The sequence below is a fragment of the Catharus ustulatus genome, chromosome 7 (genome assembly GCF_009819885.2).
Source record: "Catharus ustulatus isolate bCatUst1 chromosome 7, bCatUst1.pri.v2, whole genome shotgun sequence".
NCBI classification, from domain to species: domain Eukaryota; kingdom Metazoa; phylum Chordata; class Aves; order Passeriformes; family Turdidae; genus Catharus; species Catharus ustulatus.
This window is the reverse complement of record NC_046227.1, coordinates 11,226,194-11,236,569: the sequence shown is the minus strand read 5'-3', so window position 1 is coordinate 11,236,569 and position 10,376 is coordinate 11,226,194. Positions and strand designations below refer to the sequence as shown.

The 10,376-nt window shown below is 38.2% G+C and overlaps 1 protein-coding gene across 1 annotated transcript in view; it reads right to left on the bottom strand.

The window, feature by feature from the left end:
• Positions 1-214: 214 nt before the first annotated feature.
• AOX1 (aldehyde oxidase 1) overlaps positions 215-10,376 on the bottom strand; it is a 38,278-nt gene continuing 28,116 nt past the window's right edge. The window contains exons 25-35 of the mRNA XM_033065379.1: positions 9,883-10,074; positions 9,345-9,572; positions 8,211-8,306; positions 7,615-7,743; positions 7,071-7,145; positions 5,201-5,253; positions 3,523-3,637; positions 2,854-2,919; positions 2,089-2,277; positions 1,499-1,666; positions 215-556 (exon numbers count right to left, since the gene is read on the bottom strand). Of these exons, the coding sequence (XP_032921270.1) occupies positions 497-556; positions 1,499-1,666; positions 2,089-2,277; positions 2,854-2,919; positions 3,523-3,637; positions 5,201-5,253; positions 7,071-7,145; positions 7,615-7,743; positions 8,211-8,306; positions 9,345-9,572; positions 9,883-10,074 (1,371 nt within the window). The 3' untranslated portion in view covers positions 215-496. The remainder of the gene's footprint in view (positions 557-1,498; positions 1,667-2,088; positions 2,278-2,853; positions 2,920-3,522; positions 3,638-5,200; positions 5,254-7,070; positions 7,146-7,614; positions 7,744-8,210; positions 8,307-9,344; positions 9,573-9,882; positions 10,075-10,376) is intronic.

Sequence of the window (10,376 nt, the reverse complement as noted above, 5' to 3'; positions counted from 1 at the left end):
AGTTTTACTACAAGTCAGAGCATCACTTCTGGTCAAAAAGACTCTGAATCCAACAAACAAGGTTCTGATTCTTTGACAAAGATCTCTCCACTTACACTTCCCTACAAGACTCAAATCGAAATTAGAAAACTAGCTGAAGCCATTACAAAACCATTTCTCGTATGAAATTATTTGTGTAGTATGTGGCAGTAAGTTATCTAGCATTTCATTCTAACTTTCCTCTCCTTCAGCATTTGAGCTGTGCTGATCAGCAGATCTTTCCTGTTGAAAATACATGGTTCAAATGCAGATGATTTATTCCTAACAATTAAATGCAATTCTTTAAGCAAAATACTGCAATGAGTCCACTGGAGGAAGAATGAAGATAAGGATGTAAGATATAAAGTGCCTATTTTTGGTAGCTGGTTCTATTCAGAAAAAGAGAAAATACATTTATCTGTGTGTTGATTAGTGTGTCTTGGGGCAGTAAATCAGTTTTCCATTCCAGTCTTGTGCACTATGGTTTGTCATTCACACAGATGTGGCCCGAGGAGGAAGCAGCTTCATTGTTTGCCATCTAAGAGACAAGCAAGAAATGACAACAGTGACTTTATTTGACTGGCAACCTCACAACACTGCCCTTATCGGGTCCCTCCAAATCAGTGATAACTGGGATTAGGACTAAAGAGGGATGGAGAAGCATGGTCCCTGCTCTGGTGGACCTCAGCTCCTGCAAGTTCCTGCAATGAGAGTAAACCCAAAAACCTGCTGATGCAGAGGCCAGTGGTGCCTCACCACAACCACAGAAATACCATGGGAGTAATCTGTGAATGAGAGCTCAAGAGTTTCCACAGCAGAGCCTCAGAGGTTCAGGGCACAACATGGATTTACATGTTGGAAAGGACCTTGCTTCACTAAGTAAAAACTTACCCAGAAAAAGAATTGTAAGAGCAGTGGGAGCATGACTAGAGAGAACAGTTGCAGAAAGCAGAGCAAAAAGGATCAGCATTATACGAAGTGTATTGCCTCGTTTGTTTTTCTTCTGTGTCTTTGTGTTAGTTCTGAGTTAATTATTTTCTCCCAAAGAGTACTGGGCATAGCAAGGAAGTGACAGTGCCAGCATGCAGTCAGTGGGGCAAAGCACCTGGAAGGAGACTGAAGATGCTTACAGCCTGATCCATTGCAAGTTAGTAAGATGAGCTATTTAATACTCTATGGGATTTGACTTCCAGAAGAAAGGAGGAGAGTTCAGGGACAGAGAGGGTTGTAAAAAGTATGTAAATTTAAAAGAAAAAAAATTATACAAAACCCAGGGAAAATTCCAACACAATGTTTGAATGGCATTTGTTGAAATAACTTGTGCAAATGAGACCTGTTACCAGACACTTCAATTACAAAGAGCTGTATATAAAGCATGACTGATTGGAGACATCATTAGGCTCTTCACAATTTAGGCCAAAATCAGCCACCACTCCTAGCCAGCCATCGTTAAACAGAGCCTTCCCCCACCTTCTCTTACCATCTCAGTAAATGCATCAGTGCAGTTTGCCCGTATTTGCTCAGCAGTCAGGGGGCTCTTCAGTGCAAAGGTCTTTTTCAGTCCTCTTTCATTCCTCACACCAGTTACTGCATCTCTCAAAGCAAAGAACACAGAACATCCCAAGAAAAATCCTGCTTCACCTATCCCCTGAAAAAGATTTAGGGAAGCCAGTCTCGCACACAAATACACACATACAGTCCTATTTTGCATTGCATAGTACCCACAAGTAAGCTGCATACTTTGAATGACATTATGATTTCTCCATCAATTAAAATTTTTACTCTAACTTTTCAATTTATCACCACATTTAGAAGTATGACTTTAAATTCGTCTTGCAGCTTCTATGTATGGTCTGTTAACAAAATTCTAAAATTACTACTTGCCAACCATTAAAGTGACACAATATCTGGCTTTATCAGTTTCCCTGATGTCATAAATAAAGCAATTTACTGGACATCTCTTTGAAATGCTAAAGGAGAGGAAATGAAAACTTACATGTGTTTTATATCCAAGTAATTTCAAAGTTTGACCTGGGATCTAAGAATTAGGCCCTGTGATGATCTGCTTACCTTGGATGCATAGATGGCATAAGGATTCTGAGAAGAGGACAGCAGGGAAACACTAAACTGTTCTGGAATATCACAAACAGCAGGGACCTTATACTGATCTGGACCCCGAGTATAGAGGACTCCTTCTGAAGAATACTTTAACTCCTCCATCGTGTACAGTCCAATACCTTGAACAAAAGCACCTTCAATCTTTAAATAAGAAAAGAAATAGCATTTATGTACTCATGTTTGGTTAACCGAGAAAACTTCACCAAGAAGTCATTTGTATCACTATCTGTTGCTGTAATACATGTGAGGCCTAATGCACGTCTGTTTGCCTAATGAGATTCTTCAACATTTTGGGGAAACTGTAATGGAAAAGCTTTCACACTCTTCTCTTATACTTTAGAAGAAAAATGCTGTGATGAAGTGATGAGATCTGTGGACCAGCCTGCAATGAATTAAGATGTTTCCCTGCTATCAAGTGGGGAAGGCAGGTCAAACAACTTGGAGACTGTAGATCACAAGTAGGATTTAAGTCCAGTTGACAGAATACATACACACATACCGGAAGCACGACAGGTTGAAATCATGGGTAAAATTCAAGCTTCTTTGACATCTACAGAGTTCTGACACTAATTCAATTGGAGCAAATCTATAGGCCAAAGACATTTTAACATGATCTAGTAAGAAATTAATGTTTTCTGAATTAATGAGATAATCTTCATTTCAGATAAGGACAATAGTGTAATGGAAATAAGGCATCAGAAAATTCTTGGCACATACCTGTCCTATATCCACAGCTGGATTTATGCTACATCCAACGTCCATAACAATGTCTGTCCTGAGGTTCTGTTAATAAAATTCAAATTTATATCACTCAGAGAGATGGACTGAAAGCATTAGAAGATAATGTGGGTCAGAGTTGGTATTCAGTGAAATAAGAAATATTGAGATAGGGGCCCCTCCATGTACCTAATTTCAGAATAATTGCCAGTATCTCATCACAAGCAAAATGGGCTTGTCTCAACTTTTACAGAAGTTTAGCCAGAGACAGCCCTGCCAGAATTTTCCCATTGCTCAAGGAAATCCCCATATAAATGTACAGATGGAGGGCATATGATCATCAGGCTGTAGCCTTTAGCTGTCCAGATGATCAAAAGCCTGGAAATTCAATATTGCTATACGGTGTTTGCCAGCAAACAGGGACAGAACGAGCAAAGAACATGTTAGATGTCAGCCATAACCCAAAAGGTGAACACATATGACACTGACGTGTGTCAGAAGCTGGTTAATACTGCACAGCTTTCATTCTGCTCCACCTGTAATTCATATTTACATCATTGATATATTTACTATCATGTGACAGTGACTTATTAACCCCAAATCTGAATGACTGTTGGAGCAAGCCTTATTCACATTGCTTTCAAAACTTCTCTGATATTCAGTTATTACCTTGTGATCTCCTGTTAGACAGTTAATTTCAACCTCTGAACAAGCAGCTCCAAAAATAAAATATGTGAATGGGTGTCCTTCCCCTTTCTCCCAGTCCATGTATTCATTGTAACCTCTGATGGAAGAAACAGAAGTCCACAAGAAGAAAACTGACCAGTCTTCATTATAACAGAGCAGGTAAGCACGTAAGTTTGAAACTGCTTGTGAAATCTTAAGTACAAAGTCTTAAATGAAATCTTAAGTAACAGCTCAGAACTTCAAATTTCATTAAAGCCTACAGAGCACTAATATTTTAGGTTTGATGCCTCTGGTATTTGTATAAAATACAGCAGACTAGCAAGCTATTTCAGTTCAGGAGAGTCTACAACCAGCATAATGCTAGAAATATATTAATAAAAGCACAGTAACACAATACAGAATAAACATCCAAGATAGTGGTTACTGGCATAATAGCACATAAAGGAATTTAGAAAAAGGGACGAACCTGTCAGGACTTATGAAAGAATAATTTAAGAGAGATAAATAAAAAAGTCAAACTTACAGGAACTCTACAGAATTGAGTGAGAGGATTAAAAGAGAAATATTGAAGTAAAAGTGTAATTACTTAGAAGGAAGTGGGATTAACCGAAGACACCATAGTAGTCAGAAAGATGAATCCAAGGTAAATGGTAAATCCAAGGACATGAGAGTACAGTGAAACGTGGTATCTTCCAAACATGGGAGCTAGGTGACTAAGGTGTATTTTCTGACTGTGTATGACTGGAATGTCTTAAAGCAATTATAGTACAGAACCATGCACCCAAAAAGAGATATCAAAATCCATATACTCTGCTTCTCATAATCCATTTACCTCACCTGCCTTTGAGATTCTTGGAAGTAGACAATATGACTGGATAAGAACTAGATCAATACAGTGTCAGATCTGCAGATGGTTTTGGACAACATTAAATACCGACAGCAAAGTATGACTGCTGTTCATTACTTTGTGATACCAACATTCCTAAAGGGCTGCATAAGCAGAAAAATACTTGAACAGGCTTAATTGCAGGAAGGGACATTTTATTTTGACATTTTTTGGTGGTTTATGAAATATGCGTTTCCCAAGTGCCCTTTCAACTTACTCCAGACTGCCCAGGGACCTGAAAAGTTGCTACTGATAACAGCAGAAGGAGAGAGAGAGATAAGGCACAGCAGGCTAAGAGAAAAACTTTGCTTTGAATCCCACCTGAGTTATAGCACAGAAGTTTTTAATTTCTGGCTCTTTATAAACATTGTGAAAGAATTCAAAGAAAAAGGACCAAGAGACTGCTCTGAGAGCAGTGGGAACAATGATATTTCTAGCTTATAGCAATCCAACCGCCAGTAAATAAATTATATCCCACTTTGCACATGACTGTTACAGGCAGCAGTCACTTTCTTGATGTTTTCTGGTTTGGTAAATGTCAAATCATGGAGCAGAGATGGCACAAAATATCCTTTTAATACTTTATAGAGAGTCCACAGAGGTCTAGACATAAATTAACACCTAAACTTTATGCTTCCAACTCTCCATATATCTACTAATTATATAAAACATAAAATGAGTTATTAGACAGGATCTTCTCTTTACAGCATTAATTATCTTCAGAAATCAGTCCTGGTCTAATTTATGCCTTTTTAAGGAACAAAAATATATTACCTAAAATAGCCAGTAGCTGAAAGGTTCACACTCTGCTTAAAAGCTTCTTTAATCTGTAAAATATAGCAGTGCTCATTGTAAACCAAGGAAGGAGTCAGGAAGGAACACAGTGTGTTTACTTTTTTTATATACTTACCCACGCATATTTACTTAAAAAACAAACTGTAAAAATTGTCAAGAAAGGAAGACAAGCTGAGTTAAGCATGTTTAGCTGCACATGGTGTCTAATACTACAGAACTAAAATCCTCTTGCATGAAGAATCTGAATTCTTTTGGCAATACAAGATGGAATAGACTTGTCAACAGTGGTATTCTTGCAGAATCTTTTTTACTGGTAACTCCATAGTCAGAAAGGGCCTTGCTCAGTTTTTCTGATCAAGTTCAATAGGGATTGTGCCTCTCTGCCAGCTAACCAGACCTGGTTGATAAGTCACTGATTATATTGGGTCATGAGACTGTGTGCACATGCAATCTTCTGCTTTTTCTTTTATAAACTGCCTTCATCTTAATCCACAGACTTGCTGGTTTTTTTCCATCTCATTTTCTTCCCCTATCTCACTGAGAAGGGGAGTGATAGAGCAGCACGTTGTGCACCTGGAGTCCAGCCAAGGTCAAACCATACACTGACATAAAAGATCTGCATGACCTATTTGCACAAAAACAACAGTTTTCAAGAGAAATGCTCTTTGTAAAGTTCTGCCAGTCATGAAAATGACAGCATGAGATCGCGTATCTATTCCCTTTGAGTGATTCTCATCTTAGATTTACTCAGTTTACAAGTCCAGAAATTTTGGTGAGGCTTTGGGTCAGTTTTGCTGACTTTCTAAGATAAAAAGTTACTTCTCTGTGTTTATTAACATTCCTGCTTTGGTCAGCCATTTCTGATAATACTTTGGTGTGTCTGAATGATCCAAATTAATTGCATACCTTTTAGAGGAGATTAGGTATTTTGGATTAGGGTTTCACTGTTATTCCTAAGCAGGGTTTACACAGAGCCAAGGTCTTTTCTGGTTTTTGGACTGTCCCTCTGGCGAGGAGTTTGGAGGTGCATGGGAAGCTGGGGTAACTGACCCCAAATGACCAAAGGGACATTCCAGACCATATGGCATCATGCTCAGTATACAAAGTGGGGGGAAGAAGGGGGAACAGGGGGATATTTGAAGTGCTGGTGTTTGTGTGATATGTTTGTGTGAACATTACGTGTGATAGAGTCCTGCCTTCCCAGAGATGGCTGAACACCTGCCTGCCCACAGGAGAGAGTGAAAGAACTATTTGCTTTGCTTTTGTGTATGGCTTTTGCTTTACCCATGAAACTGTCTTTAATTCAACTCACAAGTTATCAAGCTTCCACTCTTCTGACTCTTTCCCTGACTCTGCAGGTGGGGGAATGAGTGAGTAGCTGTGGCGTTTGGTGGCTGGCTGAGGTTACACCCCAACTTACTGTTGTGATATTTAGACAATTTGACATAGGCTGTGGACCAAATCTGAAACTAAGCATACCAGGCTGCACCTAGACTCTTCTGGAAAGTTTAGAAAGCCAGGGCATCTCACTGATGCTCATGACTCAACAGGAGGGACCATAACCTGATTTTACTATAATCCATTGTAACAGGTGATAGATTTGTTACCTGGGTACTGCACTGGCAATATTTAAATATTGTACTAGCAATAAATCTAATTGTTATCTTCCACATAATCATTTGTGCCTGGCCAAGAATCTTCTCTTGACCTTTCACCTCTTTGTGAAATAGCCTGTTTCTACAGTTTTTAACTTTAGGATTATTAGGCTGAACACATTCATAGACTACAGTACATATGTCACAGTTTCTGCCAACACTCAGACACATTCAGTAGGATTCACAGGTCTTACCCAATCATTCCAGGTCCCTGTTGGGTTCTCCTTGATGATGGGCTGCAGGCGTTTCAGAAGAGTTTGGCAAGCATCCTGGTGAGAATCAGGAGAATATATCACAAAATTAACACAGACACATTTGGTACTATTCACGTTCTAGTTACTATTAAATTAGTATATGCTTTACTGTCATCTTAGTTTGAAAAGGTATTGCAGGAAGTGTTGTATTAATTACATAGACATAAAACTTCTAAATGGTTAAAATACAAGGGCTGGGATCTGCATGAATCAGTAGATTTCAAACATGAACAGGGTGCAAGATCTGTATGGGACTACTTAGGTCGTTAGATAAAACAGATTTTGTCAAGTGTAAGCCTTTTTTGGCAAACTCCAGATTATATTCTGAAAACTCATAAGGACCATTACTAAGAAACTGTCAAGTCATGTTTCTTCTTGGCCATCTCCAGCAGTATTATTGGTAATCCCACACTTCATTTTTATGGGATCACTAGGGCCTAAAGTTTGGCAACTACACACCTCAAGGGACAGGGTATTTTTTTACCTTCACGGCCATGCCATTGACATCTGTCCCTGCAGATCCTACTGAGGCACATGCATTAGGAACAGTTGTTGTGCTTGTTTCACAGAAGTGAATACATGACATGGGGATGTTCAATTCCCGACTAGCAACCTGTCCCAGGAATAACAACATATTCTTTGTTTTAGAAACAATCTAAACACTAATTTTCATTGACTTGATAAGTATCTCTACAAATCTGTCTCAGAATTATCCAGTAACCAAATAGGATCGTAATATTATCATCATGACTATACCAATCTGAATAATCTCTGCCTTTTTCACTATGGGTTTTATGGAATCAGCTCCCAAAAATCTTATTTTTTATAAGCCTCTTCACATGCTAGAAGAACATTCTGGAAGAACAAAAAATAGTCTGTTTTTTCCTTCCTTCTGCCTCCATGAAGGGCATGAATTAATGAAGGTACCTTTGCTTTCTAACTCTATCAATGTAAAGAAGTAGTGGCTATGCTGATAAAGAAACTGTCTTGCTGGTACACTAACAAAAAAGAAAACCTTCACACTGTTTATCTGCATGACAGATAAAACTCACAGCAGTATTTATTTAGATCATTTGTTACCTGGATCATTTTTGTATGAATACCCTGCCCCATTTCAATTCCACCATGTGTCAGAAGCACAGACCCATCAGTATAAATATGAACCAGTGCAGCAGCCTAAAAAAGAAAAACAATATCAAGATCAGACTAGTGAGGAATGTGGTGTATGTGGTGATGAATTGAATAAAAAAAGACAAAGTGTTTAAGTGTATTTCATTTTTTCTGTTTAGTGGTTTAAACAGAAAGCAAAATTTGAAAGTCTGCTTGCTACTCTTCCTCTATAATGAACTTCAAGAGAAAAAGATACAAATCCTCAGTGGTCTGCTTTTTCTTCTTTGTAGATTCTGAAACAAATGTCCACATGGCAACAGTATCTCAGTGGCTCCAGAAAAAGCTGGAGGAAAATCCTTATCCGTGGCTCTAAATGCAATTTACTGCAAGTTCCATTTTCTCTCATTGACATGTAAGGGCCTTGGAGGTTTTTAAACGGCATAGGTTGAATTTCTGAATGAGATTTTATTCCTGGACTCAGCTAGAAGCAGTCCTGTAGACTACAAAGACCCTGTGGCTTTAACATTGAACAGAGACAGCGAGTTTGATATGACATCAGTCAGTCAATTAATTAATTTTCAGTTGATAGAATGTTGTCTCCTTCAGAAGCACTGGACACTTACATTAAAAAAACTACAAGAACCAAAAACACTACTGTCCTTTTTTGCTTTGTTAACCTTAGCCTTTGATGGCATCAAAGGATTTAAGTTTTTAAAAACAGCATCCCATAGTACCCCCTTGGGCAGAAAGAGGAGGCACAGAACTATTTCTGGAGTGGACAACTTATTCAATGAACATTTTGCTATCAGTCTTCAAAAACTTTTTCTAAGTGTGTTGGACTCACCTATTCCAACACTGTACCCCAACAGATGGGACTAGCCTTTAAGTAGGCAGGGTCCAAGCTGCCTCGGTGCTGAAAACCAAACAGCTTTGATCTCAGCTTGAAAAGAGCTACAGGCTACTACAGCCTCTTCAGGGAACAATCATCAGGAGGATGATAACTTTCCAGGAAAAGATAACATATTTGTTTTGTATTCTAAGATAAAGTGACTGTAATCTGCTATGGATAAAATGCTTAGCTCACTTACTCACAATGAAACTCACCTGAGAAAGGTAAGGTGTTCCTAGTCCAAATGGAAATTTCATCGGTACAATGGCAATCCCTCTTTTCTTCCAGTAATTTTGTTTGTTAAATTCATTGATAGCTGTTCTCCTACTGTAGTATGCAGATTTCTCCATACACTCATTCCAACACCGTATTAAATTCTCTGGATCAAGTTTTTGTTTGAAGTGTGTCTGCTCATTCTTCTTATACATATTTATTTCCCTAATCTGAAAAAATAAAATTACAGCTATCACACAATCCTGTTAAAGGCAAACTGACCATCTAGGGGGACTAACAGACAACTAAAAGATCACTGTATGTTTTTTTTAACAATTACCAATTTGTAAGATCATGCTATTCATTCAACAACCAGACATGGATTAAAAAAAAATATGAATTTCAGCACAAATTATGTTTAAGACTTGAAGACTTAAGACTAGAAAAGACTTGTTCAAACAATTAAACTAAACTAAAGGTTTTTAACTTTCCAGTTCCACAGACTTCATTTCAGGAGAGAAGATGCCTTCATTTAGTCACCTTTTCTGGTGCTAAACCAGTTTTATCTGCAACATCTGTAATCCAAGTTTCTGTCACCAGTCCAGACTGAGGAAAGCCAAAGCCTCGGAATGCTGTATTTGACGGCAAGTTTGTTTTGCAGACATATGCCCAGCATCTGAGATTGGGAATCTTGTACGCATTGTCCATTTTTAACAAGGATACTTCTGCTACCTGAGGAAGGAGACAAACAGATCTAGTTTAATGTCAGAACAGCGCTTCTTTCAAATTTACATTTGAATCTTCCTCATCTCTTATATAAAAGACCTAGAGACAATTAGCTTTAAAATTGAGTTTCTGGCCATTACTGGTACTAAGAGTACTCATGCATGCATACAGACTTCATTAATACATTTTTCATGCAATGTAGTAATTTTCAGGGTTTTTTTGATACAGAACACAGCTGATGTTACTTGTACTTGTTATCAGTAGTTAAGGATGTAATAGATATGTCATTTTATGATTGATTTTGCTCC